The sequence below is a fragment of the Hippopotamus amphibius genome, chromosome 3, assembly GCF_030028045.1.
Source record: "Hippopotamus amphibius kiboko isolate mHipAmp2 chromosome 3, mHipAmp2.hap2, whole genome shotgun sequence".
Taxonomy (NCBI): domain Eukaryota; kingdom Metazoa; phylum Chordata; class Mammalia; order Artiodactyla; family Hippopotamidae; genus Hippopotamus; species Hippopotamus amphibius.
In genome coordinates this window covers 133,389,283-133,416,907 of record NC_080188.1, presented here as the reverse complement: position 1 = coordinate 133,416,907, position 27,625 = coordinate 133,389,283, and the positions used below count along the sequence as shown (strand labels likewise).

The 27,625-nt window shown below is 35.8% G+C and overlaps 1 protein-coding gene across 7 annotated transcripts in view; it reads right to left on the bottom strand.

The window, feature by feature from the left end:
* The window catches only part of ATF6 (activating transcription factor 6), a 235,502-nt gene that overhangs the window by 120,467 nt on the left and 87,410 nt on the right, over positions 1-27,625 (bottom strand). For 5 of the 7 annotated variants that reach the window (XM_057727666.1, XM_057727671.1, XM_057727668.1 and 2 more), the window contains 5 exons: positions 23,624-23,755; positions 18,255-18,368; positions 17,043-17,142; positions 10,906-10,973; positions 8,680-8,794 (listed from right to left, as the gene is read on the bottom strand). In XM_057727666.1, coding sequence (XP_057583649.1) covers positions 8,680-8,794; positions 10,906-10,973; positions 17,043-17,142; positions 18,255-18,368; positions 23,624-23,755 — 529 coding nt within the window. The remainder of the gene's footprint in view (positions 1-8,679; positions 8,795-10,905; positions 10,974-17,042; positions 17,143-18,254; positions 18,369-23,623; positions 23,756-27,625) is intronic. The other 2 variants (XM_057727667.1, XM_057727673.1) reach the window with 2 other exon arrangements.

Genomic DNA, 27,625 nt, shown 5'->3' with positions numbered 1-27,625 from the left:
CTCTAGTTGAATTTTGGTGTAGCATCAAAGAAGAATACCCACGATTATCTGAAAAGGCTTTAAAAATATTCCTTCCTTATCCAACTACATTATCTGTATGAGGTCAGATTTTCTTCATATATTTCAACCAAAAGGAAATGATTAACACAGAAGCACATATAAGAATCCAGCTGGCTTCTATTAAGTCAGATATTAAAAAGATTCATAAAAATATAAAACCATGCCACTCTTCTTACTGTTTCTTTGAAGTGTTTTGGAAAAATATAAAGGAGTTCTGAAACACAAAAAGTGTGAGAACCACTGACGTACAGCAGTCTAAGGACCTCCACTTTCCTATTACTCGGTTGACTCTGAGGCCTGATTTTTTAGGCAAAATCTGAAGATCAGAATTAAATATATAGAAGATGAGTGGATAAATACCTGATCAGATAAATGTCTGACTGCAAAACTCTGAGTTGGATTTTTTTCATTCCAAAGCCAAGGAAAAATTACTTTTTGACTATATATTATTCTCTTTATAATGCTTGTACCTCCACCAGAATAGATCTCCAAAAGCTACTAATTCAAAGCACATTTAAGAGGAAGAATGCAACCAGTCTCTTTAAGGAACTTTAAAATACACATCTGACACCCCCTCTAAGGCAGATTCATACTTAACAAAATAAAAGTTATTGAATTTATATTCAATAACAAATGGAATGGGAAGAAAAATAGCTATAAAACTTACACTGAATAACAGAGGTCTGTTTATTCTGTATGATATAGTTTTATTTTCAAGGTTTATTTCTAGGTGTATTATAATCAGACATAGATGACTATAAATATATTATACGAAATACAGGTTATGGGAGATGAGGTTGCCAAGCTTTTCATGAATACCTTACATATTCAAATTAAACACTGTGCAGGGGATAAAAATGCTAACATTGTCCCATCCTTTTTTTTTTTAAATTAATTAATTAATTTATTGGCTGTGTTGGGTCTTCGTTGCTGCACGTGGGCTTTCTCTAGTTGCTGTGAGCGGGGGCTACTCTTCATTGTGGTGTGCGGGCTTCTCATTGTAGTCACTTTTGTTGTGGAGCACGGGACCTAGGCGCATGGGCTTCAACAGTTGCAGCACATGGGCTCAGTAGTTGTGGCTCACAGGCTCTAGAGCACAGGCTCAATAGTTGTGGCGCACGGGCTTAGTTGCTCCGGGCATGTGGAATCTTCCCAGGGCAGGGCTTGAACCCGTGTCCCCTGCATTGGCAGGCGGATTCTTTACCACTGCGCCACCTAGGAAGTCCCATGTCCCATCCTTCTAACGACACCACAGACACACATTATAGATGGGTCTCTACACATATGGAGTTTACTCGGTCTGTGGCTTATTAATTCTAGTGCTTAAAATGGCACCACAGTCTGTTTAACACCCTAATTGAAAAAAACCTTCTCTAATCCATGTACTACCAGGCTCAGTGTACCCCTTCTCTTCAATGCCAAATTTACTAAGCCCACCACTTTATTTCCTTCACAGCCTCTCTTAGCCTCTAATCTGGATTCTGTTCTGATTACCATAACTAATCTCAAGTCACCAACAATTTCTATGTTTATATAGGGGAAACGGGCTTTTCTCATTTCTTATTCTCAGTGAGCTCTGTAACACCCGATACTGTTGACCACCTCCTTTTTGAGCTCTTCGTCCTTGACCTCCATGTTTTAAAATAAAATAAAGCTGATTTTTCCCCTTCATCTGTAGTACTATTCCAATTTTTCTGTGTCTCTAATCATTTCCTCTGTGTTTTCCTGGTAGCTCTTGTTCCTCCTACACTATTACTCTACATAGCATGGCTCTTGGTTTTTCACAGGGCTTTATCTTTGGTCTTCTCTTTGGAAAATGAACCTAAAGCAACTCAAACTACATTTTGAACAGACATATCAGTGGAGTTAAATTCCAAGTTGAATATTTTCAAAGATAAGGCATTTGGAAATAGAAAGGCAATATAGGGAAGCGGCCAGAAACACAGTCTCTGGAGCCAGACTCTAAGTTTAATTCTGGCTCTATCACTTCCAAACTATATCACATTGGACAAATTAATTAGCCTCTCTGTGCCTCAGGCTCCTCAACTGTAAAATGAGGACAATAATCATACCTACCTTAGGATTAAAGACTGGCATATTATAAGTACTATAAAGACCATTATTAAATAAATTATAAGACCACCAGCTATTAAAAAATCAAACTCATTAATTTATAGGTCTACCTTGTAACATATTATTTTTGTTACAGTTGTTTTTCAAAACCTTTAAAGTATTCTAACTCCAATAGACTGAGTCATTCTAGTAACTTTAAAGAGTTTTAACACAATACTATAAATTTCTAAGAAGACAGTATTCACACACAGAAACACATATACACACATATACCTACACACACACACACAAATAGTTAGAATACAATAGATTTCTAGAGCTAAAAGGAAAATGCAAATCTGCTTTAACTTTATCATTCTACGGATCAGGAAACTGAAGACAGGACAGACAAGTAGTTTGTCCAAAGTCAAATAGTAAGTGGCAGAACTGGGGCTAGAACGGAAGTCACTAAAGCCTGCATCTATGAATTATTTACAAAGCATTTTCCCTCACATACTCATGATGTGAAGAAATATTTTTTCTTAGAATGAAGTTTTGCTTTCAGGAAATGTTTTCTTCTCTCATTATGAAAAGTCTGAAATTTGATGAGAAGGAAACTATCAAAACTTTAAACTACTAATTATTAAATCCTACCTGAAGGATCAGGGTAACTTTAGAAGTCTTTCTTTAGAAGTCATTCTATTCTATAGCTAAATGTCTATCCACATCAAAGTAGATTATGTCTTTTAAAACTTTTCATGGTTATTCAAATTACAAAAGTAATTTTAAACATTCAATGAGAAAAATTTACTTCTTTGTTTCTGCAAACCCCATCTCTAGTAATCTTTTTAACAGTAGGACACAAAAAATAAGGTAAAAAGGCACAAATAAACAGCAGTTTGAGATCTTATATTTAGGACTTGCTCTGCACAGTCTGCAGTGCACTGCAGAAAGACAAAACAGAAGGAGTAGACTTTATCCCTGCCCAGAGAAAGCATGCAACCTAAAAAGGGAGCTTAAACAAATACATATGAAAAATACATTATAAAATAAAGACTACTAAATAGAGCACACAAATAACAAATGGTTGGAAAATTATCCTGACTTAGATGGACTTGCCCACCATCCTGAGAATTTTGAAGACTTCAAATTATTCTGGAGTTGTAAGTTCTTTGTGTCCATGGCTATTCTGCTTACAAGTCTAGTTACAGAGACTGCTGAACAATCAGTTTTCAAACATAAAACAAGTTATGTTACAGTTTGCAATTGAAAAGTCCAAATAACAGAATTTTTTTTTTTATGTTAGCTAGGAATCTGTTACAAAGCCAAGGAACAAATGACTAAATCTCCTAAAACCACACAATAACTCATATTTAACAAGAAGCCTGAGATCAAAAGTTTCTGACCTCCAGAATCCGGCATGCCATATACAGAATGCATAATACAAAGCATTTATACATGCACAAAAACCACTCTTCTTTATGAAAAGTTCTAGAGTACCAATCATTAAAATATTGTCTATTTTGGCTGAAGTACTTCCTTTTTAAGACACAGCAAAGATTTTTTTTCCTCAACTGTTTTAAAAAGAAACCAGAAACTCTCAAAGCCTATTTATTCTATTCCCTTGGTTTGAAATCTGAGGCTATATTATAATCTTTCAGACCATTAAGTTATTCTTTACTATTATAAAAGTGTAACCTAATAAAGCACTTAATCTACAATCAGGTAATTAACAAACAAAAACTTTTCATTGTTATGCAACAACTCCAGCAAAACTGTCCAGCAGATTTGGCAACATAACATGGTTGGCTTTGGAGGAATAGTGCAATTTTGCTATTTAAATATTCTGCAATATATCTAAAATGGAGCACCAGAATGTAAATGAAAAAAATCACTGTATTAAATTAGAACACCTCAATTATTGCCCTAGTTCTATTGCTTACCATTTTTGTGTCTGTAAACAAGCTACTTAATTTTTCCATCTGTAAAACAGGACTAGGAATACTTACTTTATTATATGCAAGGAACTAACAAGATTATACATGTGAAAAGGGTTTGTGAACTATAATGGCCACATACATTAATGGTGTCCATATTTGTATATAAATGAAAGAGAAAATGGATATATAATGTTATTGATGTAATCATTAAGTAAACTCAGGTTCAGTGGCTCCTCAGACAACTCTGTTCTATTTTTTATAATGTGCTTAAGAGCTGAATAAGAGTATATCTCTAGTAAGCTAACAATAACTTAGAAAAAGCTCTCTAAAGAAGGTTTTTTTAAGTCTCTCTTTTCTAAGATAAGACTTTTTTTTTTAATGCAAGTATCTTTCCAAGCTCATTTAGTCACATTTTTTTTTCCAGCCAGAGAAAGAATTTGGCAAAAAGGCCGTGAAAGCAGAGATAAGAAAATGGCCAAACTCCAAGATTCATGTGTACACTCAAGTTGTGAAGTCCCAAAACAAAAGGAGCTGTATCCTTTTGAAGTAGACTTTATAAACTAATTTCTTTTGATTACTAAGGAAATTCCTCTTGCCTCTGAAGATTTTATATAAAGTTATATACACTAAACAAAAACTTCCAAGAAATAAATAATATGCATTAAGAAAATATACCATTCTTCTAAGCATGTATTAGGTACCAATCTAGGCATTAATTTAGAAAATATCATTGCCATTCTGTGAAATTCTCTTTTACGGCCTTCCATGGGAATAAACCTTTGGCAAATATTTTGAACCAATAACATCACCAGTCAACTTTTCTGCACGAATTAAAGTCTTTCCTAGTCTTTGTCCAAAGTTTCAAGTTTCTGGCTCATGCTGCTTGCATTGTAGGGATACTAGATACTGTCTCTTCTCCACAAAAGAAAGCAATGAGGTCTGATAACAATCCCCTCCAAAATGTTTCTGCCAAATATTAAAAAACAAGGATGCCAGTACCTCAAAGTGTTACTTATTGACTATTAAACATTTCACAATCAAACATTTCGCCAAGGTGACTTTTTTTTTTTTTTAGCTCTAAAGCTTAGATTCGGAGACAAGCACAAAGCTGATGCATCTCCAGCTAGTACAACCATAAATAAAGAAAAGACAGGTCATCTCTTACCTGAACTTTCTGCTGGAATTCAGCACTGCTTATGTTAATACTTCTTAGATCAGTAAAATAGATTTAAATTTCTCTAAGCAAAACAGATATAAATATACCCTTTAAATGATTATGAAAAACAGTGAATTTGCATCACTGTGACTTCTCTTAGTGAACCATACCTAAAACTGTTTTGTTTACTATGCACTGAGTGGCTGGCATTCTGCTGAGCATCAGGAGTGGTAATAAAAAAAGCACATAACTCTTACTGCCTTTCAGGGGCTTATGACAGATGAGAATACAAGCCTTTTAGATCAAACAACTGGGGGCCAATATACAAGAAAGAACTTTTTTTTGTTTAAAGCCGGCATTGTATAGTATAATACACAGTTTATTAAGGACCCACAGCAAGTATTTTCTCAGAAGAGTGGCCCAAGCTGCTCCTTCCACATAAAGTTGCTGGCTTACAAAGAGAATATACTTAATGAGATCAACCCTATTTCCCTGGTCAGACACGGATGGACCATGGATCATGAGCCAAGGTTATCACAGCAATTCTACATAACAGTTGGTAAATATATGGAATATATATAATCAGACCCTCGTTCTGTTTGGGGAGTCTGCATGAGCAATGTGTGGAAAAGACTAAAGTGGAATCGCTGGAGCTGCTGTGGAGTCAAGAACAACAAGAAGCCACTCTGCCAGTTCCTCAGGAGGACGGGTGTGCACCCCAGCTATGGAGTGTGAGAGCTGGTTTATTAAATAACAGTATACCAAACAGCCAAGAGCTACATCTATGTTTCTAGATACTGAAATATTTTGTCAAACACATGTCCAATTATAAAATAAAACAACATGGCTTGTTTATTGGCCCTGTTAAGTCTGGTTTATACTAAGCAAAACCTTGGGGCATCAGAATCCTTATATTTCCTTTTTCTTTTTTTAAAAATTTTTTATTATTTATTTATTTATTTATTTATTTATTTATTTAATTGGCTATGTTGGGTCTTCGTTGCTGCACACGGGCTTTCTCTAGTTGTGGCGAGCAGGGGCTACTCTTCATTGTGTGTGCGGGCTCCTCACTGTGGTGGCCTCTCTTGTTGTGGAGCACGGGCTCTAGACACATGGGCTTCAGTAGTTGCGGCACATGGGCTCAACAGCTGTGGCTCACAGGCTCTAGAGCTCAGGCTCAATAGTGGCGCACGGGCTTAGTTGCTCCATGGCATGTGGGATCTTCCTGGGGCAGGGATTGAACCCATGTCCCCTGCATTGGCAGGTGGATTCTTAACCACTGCGCCACCTAGGAAGTCCCCTTACATTTCTTAATTTCTAATGCAATCACACAGTATCAATTACAAAAACTTCTGTCAATGAAATTAAGAGCCTAAGTGAGAGAAAAAGTCTACATCTTTCTGCACAGAAAATGATGTCACTCGCCTTTTTGATGAAATTGTTAGAATATTTTATACTGAAAAATGGAAACGAAAACTAAGCATAAGATCATTACTTCTTTCATTCTCATTTTAGCAAGAACAAAAAGAACAATCCAGGATTTAAGAATCAAATTCCTGTCCCATGACATATTTTATAGTCATGATGATAAAATTAACTTCCTTATCCCTACTGTCAAAACAAAATAAAGCAAGAAAGAAAAAGTGAAAAAGGATGCTATCTCTAATTACTGTTATCTAGTTAAGTTCATGCTTATCCTCACTTTACTCTGATATAAAACACTAAGATATGATAAATCAGTAATTAGGAAATGAAAACCTCAAACAGAATGTGTGAGAGAGTCCTAACAGTTTTCTTAACATTAGACTGTTTCTTCTAGAACATCAAAGGATTGGAGGGAGGGTGATAACTTTCTAGTAGTACTTTTCACAGCAAACTAATGAGAAGTAGCTGTTACAAATGCAAGAAATGTAATGCATTTATTTTTAAAAACACCATTCATCTACCTTTGTAAAATTACAGTCGCTTTAAAGCTAGGATAATTTTCTTCATAACAAGTACTTGTTCTCTTCCCTAGAAGAATGTTACTAGTTATGACATCAATCTGTGGCTTGACAATTGCTACTTTTAATATATACTGTACTGTTTTCATCAAATAATAGAGAAATTATCCCAAACCTAAGAAAAAGTATTCAGCTACTTCAGTGTCAAAAATATTATTTTGTGGTAACTTCATAACATATACTTCAACACATTCATTTTAACATCCATCAAGTCTCTTCTTCATAGTGATGAATCCCATTTTAAAAACTTTACGTTTCCCCCCCCACTTTAAACATGACTGTGTCAACCTAAAGCTAATTCTAAGTTCTCATCAGCCAATACAGTTGGAGCCTTGCCAAAACCCTGTTCTCAGCTGCCCCCTTACTGCTGAAAATGAACTTTGAAGCTGGAGCAGTACAGAAATATACCAATTACGTCTGAAAGAACAGACCGAGTACACGGAATTTCTGAGAAAAGGCAGAAATCATGAGATACTATCACTATAGTATTCCAAATCTCCTAACATATTTGATTAACAAAAATACATGAAATGTTTGATTTCCCTAATCTTCAAATGTCAAAGTTCTCTGGCCCAAACTTCTGAGCTGCTAGATATTTATACATTAGGAGAAGAATTGAGTTAACTCAGAATTTCAGTGACAGTGGTGACAATAATCGGAGGATGAGTCGCTTATTGTTAGCAAATGCTTATTTCTATCATACCCCCTCTATATTCTTTAAAAAAAGAAAAAGAAAAACCTAGGATACAAACTACCAAGGAATTCTAATCCATTCATGTGTACTGGTTTAACATACAGCACTCTAACAGAGATATTCTTATGGCAACTCTATGCAGAATGTATTTTCATTTTAGAGGAAAAGTAGACGGAATGAAAATAAGCTATGCATTTTTTCCCCATTTAGTCTAACATTTGTAACATTCAAAAGTGATCATATAAGCATCAACTTCTGCATAAGCTGACTATCTTACACATTCTTCACTAACAAGAGTAAATGCTTGATGAAGGAGAGAGAAAAGAGGAATAGAAAGTCTCAGGAACACAGATCCAAACATTCCGTAATTAATGTATTATTCAGCCCACGATTCATATTAAATCAAAATTTAGGAAGTCTATTTTCCAATAACCAAATGGGAAGACTACCACGAAGCCTAAAAAGAAATTTTTATGTTTTCACTTCTCCCTTGGTTACAAGCAAACAATATGGCTACAGGGATGACAAAGAATAAAAATCAATAAGCAGCTTCTATGCTCTAATACTGCCTGATTATCAGCTCCATGTTCCTCTTCATAATGCTGAACAGCTCACAGTCAAGCTTGTATTATAGCACTTAGACTGTTCCACGCACACTATTTTATATTGCTTCCTATCTCTCATATCTTTTTATCTCCCACAGTATTCAGCCCAATGCCTTGTATATAGCAGGTATTCAAAAATATTGCTTTTATTCTTTCAAAATGAACTTACCCTTCGAAATGACACAACATAAAACGTGTCTCCCCTTCTGCGGATGGCTTCAAAGAAGTCTTGATAACTTCTGGGTGAAGCATAATACACCTGTAGCTCACTCCCTGAGTTCCTGCTGAGGTAAGGAAATGGCAAAGTGTTCTTAAACTAAATTTCTATCCTCTCAAAAATGTTGCCCATTCTAAGGTGACGCCTGAATTATAAGAATCTCTCTCAACCAAAATATTAGTAGTACTTTGGCAGCAATTTTTATAATAACATTTTGAAAAGCTCAAGGTCAGGATATTTGAAAGATCCAATTCACTAAAGCTAAAACTCTCATTTCTGAATCAAGGCTCTAAAATGTACCAGTCAAGTGCATTGCAAAGCATGCAAAAACAATAGAAGTACCAGAAAATAGATTTCTGCATTGGTTTGCATGATTTTAAAATTTTGGTAACAAAAACTAAGTCTGAGGAAAGGTTATTTTTCACCATTCTGTCACATCTGTGAAGGTACACTTGCCTATGAGACTGTGTGAAAGGTGAAAAGCGATTAGGATTTGGAAGCAAATAGACTGGCTCTGAATTCCTGCTCTACCCCTCAACCGGTATTCTTGGGGAAATCAATCTCTGAGCAACCTCAGTTTCCTCATCAATAAAATGAGGCTAACCACATAAACCTTCCAGGACTGTTACTGGCGTTGGAGGTGTTAGTACCAAGCATGGGTCCTGGTCCACAGGAATCCCTTAACAAGTGCTAGTCATAGATATTAAAAGTCCCATGTCAGTGCCTTGGTAAAATTATAACCAAAACTATAATGGCTCAAAGCATATCATATCCCAAAAGACATACTCAAATGATATTAATATAGATCTTAATAATACTTTCAGGGTCTTCTATTGTTTAGCACAATAAGCCAACACCCAAAAGTTAAAGGAGTTAAAAAAATGCTTCATTTTTCTTCAAAAAGAAAAACCATATATATTTCTTTCTTATATGTTCTTTTATGTCTTCAATCAAACTTCTGTTAACTTAAGAGGAAGGAAAGATTGACCTAAAAGGAAATTATAAATGAGTCATAAGAACTTCCTTTGAAATAATTTCATGTGTTCAAGAGGCCATTTCTGACTATAATATTTTAAATATATAGTCAATTATTATTTATGGTAGTTATGGTCCTATAAAGTCAGTGCAAACACTGAATTAGCAAACAGTGAACCGTTCTCCTAAGGGAAATACAGGTTAGGTTCCTGTGAGCCCTTAGTCACAGCACTTTTACCAACTGATCAATATATAACCTTGTTTCATGTGTTTCTATTTAAAGACATCTTCTTTAACAAGCACTGTTCACTGATTAAGACTGAACTCACAGTCAATAGCACTAAAACTCATGCATGAATGAAGCTTATCTAATGTGTATTTTCTCCACATGGAACAATACAGCTTTCTCATGCTTATGTACTGCAGTACTATGCCTGGGGGCTACTTTAATGAAGAATTCACAAGCAAAAATCATAAAATGTGAAAAATATGGCACTAAATAGACCCCAAAAAGGACAGCTGTTTACAGTATGAGAGCTGAAACAGGAAGTCAAAGTATTGCTTTGTTAAACTTTTGGGAATGCAAATAACCATGAAAGCACTTTGAGTACTGATTTTGGGGGTACAAATAAATTTTCACAAGTAAGCAGACTCATAAATACAGAATACATGAATAAGGAAGGTTAATCATAATTCACTTTAAAACATTTTTTAAAGACTATTTTTTAAATAGCAGTTTCGGGTTCATAGCAAACTTGAGAGTAAAATACAGACATTAAAAACATTTTTAACTAATGAAGAAATAATATGCCATCATAAAGATGTGTCGAAAAATGGAAATATTTTTAAATATACACATAGTAAATGAATGAAATACTCTTGTCACAGAGAACTATTAGTTTCTACATATATCTGAATTATCTATTTCCACCAGATAATGATGAGAACAAGTTTAAGATGGAAGAGAAACTTGCATTTCAACTTTACTGAAACATATGTATGTAAAATTCCTGGGACTTCCCTGGTGGTCCAGTGGCCAAGACTCCGTGCTCCCAATACAGGGGATTTGATTCCTAGTCAGGGAGCTGGATCCCGCATGCCAGCAACTGAGAGCCTACATGCCGCAACTAAGACACGGCGTGGCCAAATAAATATTAAAAAATAAATAAAATTCCTTAGCCAAGAACTTACACACTTTCTTACCTGATACTAGTGGTTTCTGTGTATTGGACAGCCATGAGCTGAGAATTTGATCCCTGTTCTAGAGCACCCTGGAAGAAAAAAAATGGTTTAATGTCATATAATGAAATTATATGAAAAGCTTCCTATATTGACTCATTTTACATTTACACTTACTAAACTTGATTAAAGTATTCATAAAGCTTTTTTTCACGAATATTCTGACATATTAAGTTTACATAACTAAACACCAACACCGATGTAGAAATTAGAACTCTTCTGGTCACATTTTGGGCTGAGAGATTTGTCTTATGGATAGTAAGACAAAGAAATAGCTCAAAAACTTAGTCCAAGTACCACAAGTTTTATGACCAAGTCATACAAGTATTACTGAACATACAACTTATGTTTGTCTAAAATAATTATTTTCCAATGAAAATCTCCTTAAGTATGAAAGGTCCATAATGAAACTGGGCCTATTGTTTCCTGAGTTAAACACAAAGATCTTCATGCCTAAATATACCTGTGGACTAATCCATCATTAAAGAGATCTCACCAATGACTCTTGGCCAGAGAACAGTCCAATCTGGAACTATTAGTGGTCCACATATACTACACTGGAAACCTGTCTTCTACATAGCATCTGGTTTGCACTATGCCCTCTCTATATACCCCAGCAGCTTTGTAAGCAGATCTTCAAAAAAGTTTTATAAGAGTATCAGTGTTCAAGAGCACATTACCATTTACTATGTTAGGAAGTGACCTTACTATTACCCTGTCAAATAATGACTTAAGTAACTGTTTAATCATAAGAGTACTAGCATTTGTTCATTACTGTATCCATCCATCCTTTCTTCAGCAATCAAACTTTCATAGAGTGTCTACTACATATACCAGTGTTACAAAATTTAATATTTGACTTTGCCCTCAAGAAGCTTGCAGTTTAACTGGGAAGAAAGATATGTGGAAATGATACAATGTGATCCTAAAACAGAAGAATATACAAAGGGTTAAAGGAAGAGACGAGGGAACAATTTTGTTTGCTGGTAGATGGAACCAATATGCAGGGATGAATAGAGGGCTTCCAATTTCTGGCTCTGTAACAAGTCAAAGGTCTTATTTTATGAAAATCTAATGTAGATCTTATATATATTAAGTGTTCAAAAATGTGTTAAACAAAAAATAAAAAGAGCACAGAAGGACTTCCCTAGTGGCACAGTGATTAAGAATCTGCCTGCCAATGCAGGAGACGTGGGTTCAATCCCTAGTCTGGGAAGATCCCACATGCCACGAAGCAACTAAGCCCGTGCGCCACAACTACTGAGCCCGTATGCTGCAATTACTGAAGCCCGCTCGCCTAGAACCCATGCTCCGCAACAAGAGAAGCCACCATAATGAGAAGCCCACTCACCACGACAGAGAGTAGCCCCTGTTCACTGCAACTAGAGAAAGCCTGCATGCAGCAACGAAGACCCAATGCAGACAAAAATAAACAATATTTTTTTTAAAAAAGAGCACAGATAAAAAGAAAAAAAAAGAAAAACAAATACATTTAAATAATAAAATATTGTTATGTACTGATATGCTTATTAAGTAAGTAGTAAATGAAGACAGAATTAAACTACAGCTAGTGGATAAATATAAAATTCAAAAGAAACATTAAATAGCTGGTGAATTTTAAATGATTTTGCTACTTTGGCACACATGAAATTAGCACAGAAGTCTGAAAGAAGCCAGACTTCCTTTCCTAGAGTCAGAAATGTGTGGGTAGGCTTTAAGGAAAGCTGAGTTACAGAGACAACAGGCAAACAGAAACTGAACACACCATTTACCTATCCAAGATTTACACCAATAAACAAAGGGACTTCTGAAAACTTGGCCACGAACTTCGGCATTTTTAGCTATGTGGATTTAGCAAAAGGTCATAATCAGCAAAAAAACATGAGACAGACATTTACACAGAAATGAGAAAGAGGTGCTGTGTAGCAACTAAGCCTGCGAGCCACAACTACTGAGCCCACACACTGCAATAAGAGAAGCCACCACAATGAGAAGCCCGTGTACTGCAATGAAGAGTATCCCCCACTTACTGCAACTAGAGAAAGCCTGTGTGCAGCAATGAAGATTCAACACAACCAAAAATAATAATAATAAAAATAAAGAATACAAATAGGTATTATATATAATTTAGCATATGTCATTCATAAAATGATCATAGATTGTTATATATCTAATATATACTTTAGTTGGACAATAAGCTTAGTTTTACAAGTTACTTACTTTTTTATTACAAAGATATGCACACTAAAGTAAATTTGGAAAATGCAGAGAAATAAAAAGAAAAAACATTACACAGTTTCCCACAACCTTAATTTTTATATTTACTTCAGTTTCTTTAATAGTTATGAGCATGTTTTGTGTATTACAGTCTACCTGTCAATTTAAAATTTTATTTACCTTTATATAGCTACAGTTTTACTGGAAATAGATGTCTAAATCAATTAACTTTAAATAATTCAAAAAAAATGAGAAAAGATGTTAAAATCTCCAACTATGTTGTAGATTTATCTGTTTTCCCCTTTACTTCTATTACTTTTTCCCATTATGTTTTTGAAACTTTGTTATTTGGAGCCTATACACTTAGAATTGTTATGACTTCTTGATTTAATATGTCAAAAGATAACACAAAAAACTCATTTAGACCAATAATTTTAAACTAATTTTTCATAAAGCCCATTTTACCAGCTGTATGGAATTCTATTGGTAATTATCTTTCTGCCCCCTTTCTGCTCTTCCTCTGTATAACAAGAGATGAAAGCCTGAAAACTATATTACCCAAACTTTTTTGCTATCAGGATCTAGACATAATTTAGGCTCTACCAATAATATATACCTGCACCAGATTTGGAAAGCAGAAGGAAACAGAGTCCATTTTTCCTCCGGCCATGGAGGCAGCTAACATGTAGGCTCTGGCAGACCTGAGTTTTTACAGTACTGGACACTGTATTCCAATGCCAGGAAGCAGCTTTGGGACTCTGAGGTAACTGTGACATTAGTAATGACTGCCTGTAGCCTCCAGAAGTACTAACAACCAATAAAGATGCCATAATAGGTGAACAAAAGGTGCCAGAGAGGCCCAGAGAAACACATACTGGACATCACAGAATCTCAATGTCAGAGCTTAAGCTCATTTAGACTAATCCTCATTATTTTATAGTTGAGAACAGTCCATTAATAGTTAAAAGTCCATGTTTCTCAATATCCTTTTAACGTACATTCTGCTTCCAATTAGTCTCCAAATAATCAAATAGCTAAGGAGTTTCTATTAGCATTTAAACAGGTAAACCATGTGAAATATATCTCATCCCAAAATAAAACCTCTTCCTTGATTCTTACAGCTACTCCATTTCTCTGTTTCCATTAATGGGGATTATCCTGAAATAATTTTCTCTATTTCCTCATTTTATTTTTACTTCCTGAACCCACATCAATCAGACTTTTGTCATCACCACTCCAGTGAGACGACTTTCATCAAAGTCACTAACAAGTTCTAATAATGAAATCCAATGGTAATTTCTCAGTCCTCATCTTAATCAACATCTCTTAGCCTTTGTAACAGTAAATCACATCCTCCTCTTTAAAAACTTTCTTTGCTTGAATTTTTGGATACAACTATCCTACATTTTCTCCTATTCTATTGGCCAGCCACTCCTCTTCCTTCTCAAGTGCTGATTCTTCCTTATCTTTCAGCCTCTAATGCTGAAGTTGTTCCAAGGTTTAGTTCTTTATCTCTTTTCTTTTCTTTTTACTTTCTCTCTAGGTGATATCAGCCCAAATTAAATTTCTAGTCTCAAACTCTCCCCTAAACTCCAGACCTGGATATCTGACTGCCCACTTGACTTCTTCACTTGAATGTCTAATAGCCATCTCTAACTTACCATACCTAAAACTCTTGTTTCTTGCCTTCAACTACTTCCATAGTCTCAGTCTCAGTAAACAGCATCATCGTTCATCTAATAGCTATAGCATAGGAATTATCATTGATTCCTTATTATTGTACAATAGCAATTTCTATCAACTATACTTTCAAAATATATCTGGCATTCAAATACTTTCCTCCACCTTCACATCTACCACACTAGTATGGGCCGCAATGATCTCTCACCTAGACGACTGAAATGGCTTGACTGGTCTCCCCATGTCCACTTATGTTCCCTGCTATGGTCTACGCTGTGTAGCAATTAGAGTGATCTTTTAAAAATATAAATCAGACCAAGTCACAGCCTTGCTCAAACCTCTCAATGTTGTCCTCTCACACCTAGGATGAAAACCAAGGTTCTCACCATTGCCTATGAGGTTTTATATGATTTAACCTTCTCTGTCTCTCTGACATCATCTTTTGCTACCCTCCCCTTAGTCACTGTAATCCAGCCTTACTCAATTCCTTGATGTTCCTCAAATATGCAAACTGTTTCCTCCTGAGGGTCTCTATACCTTCTATTCCCTTGGTCTGGAAGCTGTTTCTCCAGATTTTCTCCTAGATCTTTACATTATTTACTCCTTCATTTTCTGCCCATGGCAAAAGCAGTGTTCTCACCAAATCCCATCTTCTTCCCAAGCACATAGGAAGACTACATTTGCCTAACCTTCTGCAAGGGAGACTGAGAAAAGTGACAGAGTTTTAGTCAACTGAACATTGACTAAAGTCCACGCCTGATCCCTAAAACATCTCACATAATCTTCCAAACTTTCTTCCCCAACACCCAAAGCTAGAAGCAAAGGATTTCAAGTTGCCAGGGCCACAATGTGGAAGAACCTGGATTCCTTAGTCACTGCTTAGAGGAAAGCTATTCTAGAGAGCTACCTCAAACTCTAGGTGAGAAACAAATTTTTATCCCCTTAAGCTACTGAGATTTTGAGGCCAATTGTTATAACAGCTGGTAATAATTACCTTGACAATACCTTACTCAAGTGGAATCTCTTTAGAGAAGGGTTCTCTAACCACCCAATCTAAAATAGCCACTCATCTCTCAATTCAAACTCTAACCTCCAACCCTGCTTTTTCTTTAGAGAACTTCTAATTTTGAGTATATTTAAATATTTATTTACTTGTTTATATATTTTTTAATTTAATTTTTCCCCTTGTGATGAGAACTTTAAAGATCTACTCTCTCAGCAACTTTCAAATATACACTACAGTATTATTAACTATGGTCATCATGCAGTAAACTACACCCCCATGACTTCTTTATTTCATAACTGGAAGTTTGTACCCTCCATACACCACTTCTGGTAACTACAAATCTGTTCTCTGTATCCATGCATTTGAGTTTTTTTTAAGACTCCACAAGTAAATGAGCTCATCATACGGTATTTGTCTTTTCTTGTCTGACTTATTTCACTTTCTTTGCTTGTTTACCTCTCCCACTAGAATGTAAGTGCCATGAAGGCAGGGATTTTACCACACTCTCTGCTGTACTCCCAGGGTCTAGAACGGTACCTACCTCATTATTGCTGAGCACTTGTTGGGAGCTTGCAAAGTGTCAATCTAATTGCTTCAGAAGCAGTAATAAATATTTCAATGACAGAAAGACTATAAATGGTGCTTTCTGGTAAACAACATTAAGACAGAAGCCCAACTAAATAGGTTCTAAATAAGAGCTGTCATTAACCTGCAGTGCTACAAGCGTAAGTACAGAAATGCCCTCAGTGGAGATGTGCCTTCACTTCCAAGCTGTCCTACCTTTGAAAAACTCTAGAAACAAAGGAGATGAACAGTATCATTTATTATATTACTTGTGCCAAAAACATTTGATACAGATGTCCATGCATAGAACCCCTGGCTTGAAAGCAAATTTGAGGGAGAGAAAAGGAAATAGCACCATGCCTGAGCAGGAAATACTAGTGCTATAAAACCTAAATGAATGCTGTGAAACCTGAAAGGAGGGCTTCAATGTGGATTTTAATACATCTAGTTTTCTAAATCCAGAGTACTTTATATGCAGTGACAGCTGCATCAGTAGCAGGAGGAGGCAGTGGGAAGTGGGAAGGGAGTGGCTAAAGTTCAAGCTTCCCAAATCTTCCAGGGAAGACAGCAACCCATGTTCGGGAATCTTCTAACAAATATGTCAATTATCGTTCAAAGACAAGCAGAAACAAACCTGAAGAATACGGGTTTTCTGTTGATTATTCGTCATTCTTCTCGACTTGGTCCTTTCCACTTCGTGTCTATGAACCCACCCTCGAAGTTCATGATTTAACCTATAAAATAGCTTAATTAATTAAACATGTTTCATAGAAATAGATGTCTCACCTTTGATTGGAAATGAATTTAATCATTTTCTGAGGTTCCAAAGAGCATTCCAAGTGAATTACTCAAGAATCATCATTCCAATGATTCAAGATTCTTTTTTGATTTGAGAAAGCGAAGACACTTAATGTTAAGTTGTTTTTAATAAGACATGCATTTTTATATGGTAGCCTCCTCAATCATGAGTTCAAAATTCAAAGAATATCAGCTAAATATGTGCCAAACATAAATATTGGATGTAAAGGTTTTTCCACAAAAAAGTATTTCCTGTTTATGCTCTTGGACTATGTATACACAGATACTGGAGATGCTGGAGAGCACAAAACAAGTCATAGGACTCCTAACAACAAATGGATGCATTAAAGCCTTTGAAAATCACACTCTTTTGGGAGTATAAAAAGAATGAATCAACTGCTTAAGAAGAGAAATTTCAAATACTATAATCCAAATTTTCCAACACTGGAAATTAAAAAAAAAAAAAAGCCCAGTTCAAATATAACTTCTCTTTATTTTGCTTACTTTTTAGAGCAGTTGTGAGGATGTTAGACTATACTTACTTAACTATAGTTGATTACTACATATCACAAAAAAACTGAAGCAGTTTTTGAGGCTCAAAGATAGGATCCAAGATCAAAGGAAAAAATTCAAGGGAAAAGTAGATAAAGAAAAGTATACTAATGTGAAAGTGACTCCAGAATAATCACATATCTTCAAATTATTACCTTCCTAATTTGAAGAAAAAGCTACCTTGCACTATGAATGTTGCCACCTGCAAGTCTAACACTTACGCTGAGTTTTTATATTAATATCATTCTTTAGTTTTTAAATAAGACATATATAAGTATACAACCCCAATACCATCACATGAAATAGACCCATTACCATCTCTATCAGGTTGGTGGGGAAACTGGACAAAAATTGATATGCCTATGGTTATCCAATAAATAATTCAGAGTTTTTGCACCCACTTGGTTAATCTGAACAAATACCAATACTTTTCCAGGTTCCAAAGCTAAACACAGGAACCCATTCAGATATATCTGCAACAAGTGACAACACTCACCTGAGAGATTCTGTTGTATTAATCAGGGGTTGACAGGGAGGTGGAGGAATATAAAGTAGTGGTTCCTCAGTTAGCACCATCAGGGCTTTGTCATTTGAAACAGAATGATCATATCTGAAACATACATGTACAAAATGTGTTGCCTTGTGTCTTAAATTCCTAAGAAGAAGTTTGCTATAAGAGAGTCATTGCTAGTATTAAGTTTTCATGGAAATAAAAATATTGTACAAACAACAAGGTCCTACTATATATGGCACAGAGAACTATATTCAATATCCTATGATAAACCATAATGGAAAAGAATATTAAAAAAAGAATGTGTGTGTGTATATATATATATGTATAACTGAATAACTTTGCTGTACAGCAGTAATTAACACAACACTGTAAATCAACTATACTTCAATAAAATATTTTTTAAATATTGTAAATAGAACATACTGCAAGGAAGAAGTGAATGTAATTTTAAAAGGAGGGAAGTACAGACTATATAGCACAAATGGTATTTTCCGATTTTCTACAGAGATTATCATGGTAGTTCACATCTACTGTGCAACTATTATGTACCCAAAACTAGGGATACAAGGATAACATAACGGTTCATGTCTTCAATGAGCTCAAGGCATACACAGTGCTGCTGGAACAGAGAAGGTGACACAGTAAGAGGGGAAATTGGGGGAAAGACTCAATTGATAGGAAAGACTTATGATTGACAGGAAAGTACTATGTAACCAAGAATGAAGTTTCGTGGTCATTCTCAACTCTGTGATAACAGAACTGAATAGTCTCCTTAAAACAGTGTGTGCGGCAGGGGAAAGGAAAAACATAAAATAATTGGCAGCAGAAAAGTAAAAGCCTTGAAAAGCTAAATATAAATTTTAGAATCATGGAGAAATCCCTAATAAAACACCAGAGTGACATTAACCAATTATTCCACTAGCTTCGAAAAATATACTTTCCTAATCATCACAGTGATCTATATCATGCAAGTTCATATCCAGGGTGTGATGTAGGGAGCAAAATCTGAGCTGAAAATTAGAATCTGAGCTGAGGGCATTATTGCTATTTATTTCCTTCAGTCTGCTACTTTAACCTTTCTCACTAGGAAATCTTAGCTTTGTCTTGAATTTCTCTATATATAAAATACTCCGGATTTAGAAAACTAGATGTATTAAAATCCACAAAGAAAAACTACAAACACAAAATTAGACATGGCTAGATTTGTGGTTTTCATGAATTCAACAACAAACAGTTACTAAATATCAACTGTGTGCCAGGTACTATGCTAGGTGCTGGAATTCCAACAGGGAACAAGGGAAATGAGGTGTTGATCCTCAAAGACCTTAATGGAGAAGACAGACCAAATGCAAGAAAACAAACACATAAAATATATCCAAACTGTGGTAAGAGCTAGGAGAGAAAAAAACATATAGTTGAAATAGAAAACCAATGCCAATATCTACTTTACACAAAATGGTCTGAGAAGGAGATGCTAAGACAGGGCATAAAGGATGAGAGGAAGCCAGCCCTACAGAAACTGGGGGAAGAGTGTTCAAGATAGAGGCAGGTGAGAAAAGGGAGGGTTTAAGGAACTTCTATTCACCAGCTGAAGAGCTGTGAGCAAGTGAGGGAGGCACAAGATGAGGTTGGAAAGACAGAGACCAGATTATGATAAGGAATTACTAAGTGTAATAAGACGCCACAAAAGGGTGTTAGGTAGAGAAGTGATATATTTTAATTTACGTTTACACTTTGCATTGTACCAAAAACAGTTTTGATGGAGGCAAAAGGGGACGCTGAGAGACTAATTAGCAGAAATCTATAGCGATCTGGGCAAGGGCTGAAGATACCATGGACTAAGGTGGTGGCAGTGAAGATGAAGAAGAATGAACCAATTCAAGATAGTATTTGGAAAGAATATCAACAGCACTTGTTGAAAGGGAGGAACCAGGATTTCTGTCTTGAGCAACAGAAATGAAGAAGCCTATTGTAGAGATATGGGTGAAAACAGAATATAGAGAAGGACCTAGAGTTTCAATGTGCAGGTGTTAAGTTTGAAATGTTAAAAGAGAAGTCAAGGAAACTACCGGATATATGACTCTGGAGACTCAGAACTCTGGACAGGAAACATAAATACAAGAGTCATTGAGATATATAGGAATGGATGGTATGCTAAGTTATGGCAGAAAGAAAACAAAAAAGTCCAGTTCCAAGTCTTAAGATTTGGATACAGGTGAAGCCTACAAAGATGAAGCAGAGCCCGTGAAAAAAGAGGAAACTAAAAATGCAGCAATTCAAAAGGAGAATGCTTCAAGAAGAAGTGATCTGCACAGCCAAATGCTGAGGAAAGATCAAGTAAGACGAAGACAAGTTTTCACTAAATTTGACAGTGCTGAAATCACTGGCTCCTTTGACAAAAAATAATCTTGGCAGAGTGGAAAAGTAACTTCAAGATAAAGTTCAGAGACTTCTATGTATGCCACATACAAAGGCGAAATGTAACAGCTGACGGTATATAGATCATTCTTCCCTGCAGGTTGCACCAGAAACATTCTTGATGTCCTTTCTTTTGCCTTTTAGGGTTAAGTTATTTGAAGTAAAACAGAGATGGTGGTACACAGGTCATGACTGCACCCACAAAAGGAAATCAGCCTAAATTAACTGTTGAGGGAAAAGAAAAAAACTCTGCCTTGCACTTGGTAAATTCTGAATGTTTATAAGAATCATTTTATAAGCATTTTACAACTGTTTGCCACACTTAAAAAAAAAAAACTGCCAAAAATAAAGGTCTGTCATGTATGTGTTATTTTAAAAAATCAAGTCTGCATACTTACAAAAATACAAATGCTGAAGTTCATCAGAAAAGTCTAAAACTACTTTTGAAAATGTAATTCTGATTTATAATTTTATTTCCATGTGATAAACTCTAGTAATGATATCTGCACATCTGTGCTGAATGGCTTTGTTCTATCAGCCAAAAATATTCTTTGGAAAAGGAAAAAAAAAAATCTGATAGAAATACTGTATCAGGAAACGGACTGGGTGGAGTTGAAGGGGAAAGAAAGGGAGAACCTAAGCCAACATGCAAGCTGGAGACAATCAGATTGTCAGAACTCTCCTGAGATGGTCACAGTTGTAGGCTGCCTGCAAACCATTGCAGACCAACAGAAAAAATTTCAAAAACTAAATCACTAAAGGACAGTACTAAGGAGCTAGAGTTAATGAGAATTCCTGGAATAAATACAGGTTCTGGCTGATGCCTTACATGTAGGGTGACTATCCTTTTCCCTTTATCCAAGACAGTCCTGATTTGTGTCTGACGTCCTGACATAATAATTACTAGCACTACCTTTCATTCTTAAAAGTATCTCAGTTTGATTGACAAATTATATGCTCACCTTTTTATATACTACACATTTCTAAGACTGAAAAAACATATGCAATTAATTATTAAATGACAGGCAAATGCAATTTTATAAATTATGAGATTAGAATCTACCCTTTTTCATTTGAACCAGTTCTCCTAACTCTCCTAAAAAATGAAACATGACATAAAATAAGCTGCATTAAAAAAAAAAAAACAAATATAATGGCTGAGTATAAATAAACCACCTAAAATTCAGTTTAAAACAAATTCATACTTGATGCTTTCAAATGTTTCACAAACATTTTTTGGTATCTGTTATTCCATATTTATAATAATAAAAGAAAGAACATCAAATTAACAGATCAACACCTAAATCTCCCAAGTGGATCAATAATAACTTTAGATATTTCAAGAGACTTGAACCAAGACATAACCAAGAATCGATAATCACTTCCATTTTTTACTAAGGCCAGTAATCCAGATTATGCACAGGCAATGGTGACTATGAGGTCAGGGACAGAGAGATGGACTGCATTTCACTCACCACTTTGAAAGCTGATAAATTACAGTCATTCAACTCTAGCTTGGACTAGTACAATCGGAATACTGTGCTTTCCAGGAACCACCATATTTTCTTACTCTAATGTGGACAAATAAGTGAAGGCTTCTATTTATTGTTAATTAGTGCAAAATAAGTAATATTCTTGTAAAGCTTATCTAAACAGTAATTTCAGGTGTCTAATCTGGTTCTAGTTTCAGCAACAAGCTATATAACCTAAGTGGCATACTCACAATTCTCATAAATCCAAAGACTGCCTATTAAAAATGTAACTTTAAAAAAAAAAAAGAAAAAAAATTTAACTTTTGCTGGATCTCATGTAGATAACATCAGAACTCAAAATTACAGAACATGAAGGGCAAACATGGAAAAAATATTTAGTAAAATTAAAAATACTATTAAACTCTAGCAATTTTCATGGACACTCTTATATGATCACTAAGGCCAGTATTTCAGAAGTACGGCTAATTTGGGCGTGTAAAAAAAAAGGCAGGAAACGTTAGGTTTTCCAACATCATGGTATCTATCACATTCTGGGTTACCATACAATTACTACCACAGAATTCTTTGGATCCTCTGCCACATTTAGCATAGTAAGTTGCACACTGCAGATTCCCAAAAAAAAAAAGAATACCAGCATTTTTTCCAGAAAGGCTAAATGAAGACAAGCCTGAAGGACTATGGTAAAATCTCATTAAATGGTATGGGTGTAACAATAAAAATCAGAAGAACGATTCCCCTGTGGCCTTTGGCCTGTAAAACCTTAGAGAGTTAAGAGTAAACAAATCTTTAGTGATTTCCAAGCATTATTCTGTGCCACAGTTGCCACACTGTGACCTCCCTTTGCTTTGTTAGTCAAGGACCTAGCTCCACTGGCTCTAATTAAAATTACAAATAACACAGGGAAATGTTTATCAAAGGTATACAGGTCTGAAAAAGTCCACTATAACCTTCTTCTAGTTGACATAATATAGAAATTGTATTTTCATAAAGTCTTTTACCATTGACAAGCTATACGGAAATTTACCAAGACAAAATTAAATTGTAACGAGGGAAAAGATTCAGCAAAAATCACAATAAGGAAGTATAACTGATTTTATCTGCAAATAGGTTCAACTATATTATTGCATCAAATCATATACATCATAGATGATACAGTAACAAATCTTAAAAACATTGTATATATAAACATACAATAGATAAAATAACTATATTAAGGACATTATATACAATATATGTATTTCTTATGTTTCAATATATATATTAGTGCACACAAACTGAGATTTTAATGTCTTATCTCCACAAGAATTCTAAAACTAGGACAGCTTTTAGGAAGTAAATTTATTCTTAGAACTGCACTTAACAGTAAAATTTATGAACGTCCTTGTAACTTGTTTGCTCTACTAGTTAAAATTGTGTAAACAATTTAGATGTAAATCTAACCTGTAGCTGTTTTTCTGGATGATACCATCTGATGCGTCTTGCTCCTCTTTAGCAGAAAATCCTAGAAGATGCCTCCTTTGATTTGTAGGGTTCACACTAGGATTCATTCTCCTGGAATCTTGTTCCAACATGCTGAAAATTTTAAAATGTTAAGAAAAAACTGAAATAAAAATGTCATACATATGCATACTACATGTAGCTCCGAAGCAAGTCAGAATTCCTTTTGTAGGTCTATACACACAGCAAGAATACTAGGCATAAAAGCAAGTCAAAACAGCTTACTGATATGGTCAAATCCCTAGCTTGGCATCCTGTACATATATGAAAAATAATTTTGAAAATAATTTTTATAAGAAAGAAGTACCTTATTTATAACATCTTTAAACAGTCAATATTCTATATGCTTTAAAAACTATAATTATGTGTGTGTATATATATATATATATAAAGTAGAAACATATACAATATACATATAAACAAATTCTAAACTCAGTAACTGGAATAAGAAGTCTTCCTAGATGCTGCAAACTGATGTTTTCAATGAGGAAATACTTCAAATGAAATGGGAATTATTCTCTTTATCAATAGCCAAATTCATTAGATTTTCACAATCCCACAAGGCAGGCTATCAAATAAAGCTAACAGAAATTTTTTAAATGCCTATAAAAGTTTCCTATTTACTTCTTTATCCCCACTCTCCCTAATTCCTTCTTTATGTATTTGGGGCAAATATATATATATAGTATGTATATATATACATTGCAATAGTTTTTTTTTTTTTTAACACTTTTAACTCATTAATCAAGGGCTTAGAAATTTGGCTCATCAATAAGATACCTTGTGTGTGTGTGTCTAATTTTACTATGCTACACATATAACTTACACTAGTCATACCTTCTTGAAATTCAACACAAAGGGAATTTCCCTTGGGAAGCACAAAAGAAGGGATACCAGATTCTATTTAGAGGGATGAAGTGGAGGAGCAAAAATAAGGCTGATGAGAGGGTCTCAGTTAAGGGCCTTGTGATTCTAAGAGAAAAGGAGTTCTCTGGGGTTTAGTAATTTGCCTCCAAACTTGGGGAAAGGGATGTTAGGTAGAAGCCTAAAGCAGGTACACCTCTCTAGAATCTTTTCTGATATCTTATTATATTTCCTATTCTCCTAAATTCTTTACCCCCAGAATCATTACCATTCAGTGGTTGTCATATAGCATGCTATGGCACTTTGCATACCACAAACTCTTCAAAGGTGTACCACCAAATTATAGTCATTGTGTAAAATTTAATTATGCTACAACTGAGGCTACATTTTGTTATAACTGTATCTTTCAGACAGAATGTTTACCTGAGTGGTCACAAACAGTATAAACTCTGCTACAAACGAGATAAAGGCCTAGTGGAATATCCAACTAAGGAAAACTCAGCCCAGTGAGTATTTTAGAAAATATGAGATAAGCAGTAAACAAAAACAATTTTGTAGGGAAGCCAAATGAAGAGTGTGACAATAATTGTAGAATGTATTTTTTTCTTTTTGAAACAACATTTTTTAAAAGTATTTACTTTTTAATCCTTTCAAGTGTAATGCCAAAAATTCTACTTAGGAAAGTACACCTAAACAAAATCAAAGGTAAGAATTTTGCCCCCAGCTTACAGAATCTCAATTAATTCTCCCACCGGCCCATCCCTCCATTGTATGTGTGAAATATCCATATAATAACATTCCTGTTTGGTGGAAATACTCCCTCAATCCCACCTATGACTAGGAAAAGCTCTATCACCCTAATTACTTAAGAACTGCGTATGCGGCCCACCCACATCTTATTTCTATTGGACAGTGTTGAGCTAAAGCTCCTGGAAAGGAACAGGGTTTGGGAGGGGAGCAAATTCCGAGTGTCCCTCTCTGGGATTCACTTCAATAGGGCCCGCTTTTCTTTCTTTTTTTTTTTTTACTAGAAATGTTTTAACTAGTACCACTTGTCTTGGTACTAGTTCTGGACTCTGTGGCTATTTACAACAAGTCTAAGCAAGCCTTCTTCCAATGTCCAAAGACACATAACATCCCCCACCCCTCACTCTAGGCCTTCTTTTTCAAGGCTTTAGTTTCTTCCATATGTTCCTCTTTATAGTATAGTCTTAGGTCCCTTCAGCATATTTGGTCACTCCCCTCTCAAAATGTTTCTCAGAGATAATGTCCAGAACTGGCCACAACACTTCTCAGGCAGTAAGACCATTACAGGATGGATCAGGGTAATTCCTTCCCATGTTCTAAATATTATCCTTCCATCAATGCAGCCTAATATCATGTAGGCTTTTTTGGTAGTTACATCATACTCTATATTGAGGCTGATTTAATTAAAATTCCAACTCGTCTCACAAACTGGTTTTGGATTATTACCATCCCTTCCTCTCCCACTTCCAATTCTGAATTTATATAATTGAGCTTTTTGATCCATCTGAATAATTTACATCAATTCCTTTTAAAATATTACTCGATAAGAGGAGAAGCTCTCCTTTGGTTCGGGGCTCAGTCTTTGGATGTGAATCCACTGGGCCTGTACCAGAACAATAAACATTGTGTCCTGCATTATAAGCCTTGGTGTGCAGGGAGAAAAAGATGGCGGTGAAGTAGAGGGACGTGGAATACATCCCTCTCCACAGATGCATTGGGAATGCACCGAAGGACACAATAATTCCCACAGAGAAACAGCTGAACACCAGCAGACGGCCTCGGACACCAGAAAGGACTGCAAGGATCCCGATGTAACTGGTAGGGAGGCATCTACGACGGCTCAAAGAGGGTGAAGTGGTGGAGCTGTGGCAGACGGGAGGGAGTGAGAAACACACGGAGGGTCTGCACCGCAGCTCAGCGTTCCCAGACCGAGACGTCGATTCACAGCTGAACAGAGGGTCCGGGAGCGGGAGCGTGGGAACCGGAGAGCTGGTTCAGGGTGAGAAACATTGTTGCCAGTAAGGTGACAGACCGAGAGGACAAGAGGGAGTGCCTGCCCCTGAGAGCTGCCCAACCATGATGGTGGCTGGAGGCTGCAGGCTCACGGGAGGGGGGGGAGGAGCCGCGGGCATAGCCTCTCTCTCTCTCAGTGCCTCTGCAACAGGCAGTGGAGAGACGACATGTGGGCCACCTAAGGCGCTCAGGGATAACAAGGACACTTGGGCGGGGCTAGATTAAAACCCCTTGAAACGCCTGCAGCATGGAGGCTGCTGAGAAGGAAAAAAAAAAAAAACCCGAGAGAGGCTCAACTCTGAGACTTTCTGTTTACACCTGAGCCACCAGCGTCCCTCTGCAACAGGCACCTCCAAGCCCGACTGAAACAACAGTGCACCACTGCTCACTCACTCCCAGGGAAAGGAGCATCTCCCTCCCCACACACCGGACGCTTACAGACGAACAATAAAGGAAGCTCTGCTGGTCACAGAATAATGCAAAAAAACCCAAGGTGACTAGAAGGACACTTACAGCTGAGACACTAAGGAAACATAAATATTAGTATCAATCCTATTCAACTGGTCCATTCTGGGATCAGTTCTGGATTTTTTTTTTCCTTTATTAATTATGATCTTAGTCCTAAGGGATCTACAAGTTTTATAACATAATTTTTTAATGATATTTTTTATTCTTTTTTTATTTTTTTGCCTTTTTACATACTTCTATTTCTAGCTAAGCTTTTGGTAGTATGGACAATATATCTCTCATACTTTCATCCCTATCTTTTATACATTTCTATTCCTTTCTTTTTATTTGCATATTTCCAATCACACTATGCTCTTCTGTTCCCCTTTCTTCCATCCATTTTTAGTTTATTTTATCTTAACATACTTATAAGCAACTATCGATCTGCTCAGACTCCTTGCTCTATTCTCCAGATGACGCACCGCCTTGGTATTTAATATTAGGTTTTTGTCTTTATCTTAGCTCTTAGTATAATTGTCTAATTTCATTCTGAGAATCTCCATTCTGTCTGGTGGTACTCTAGCTCTTTTCTAT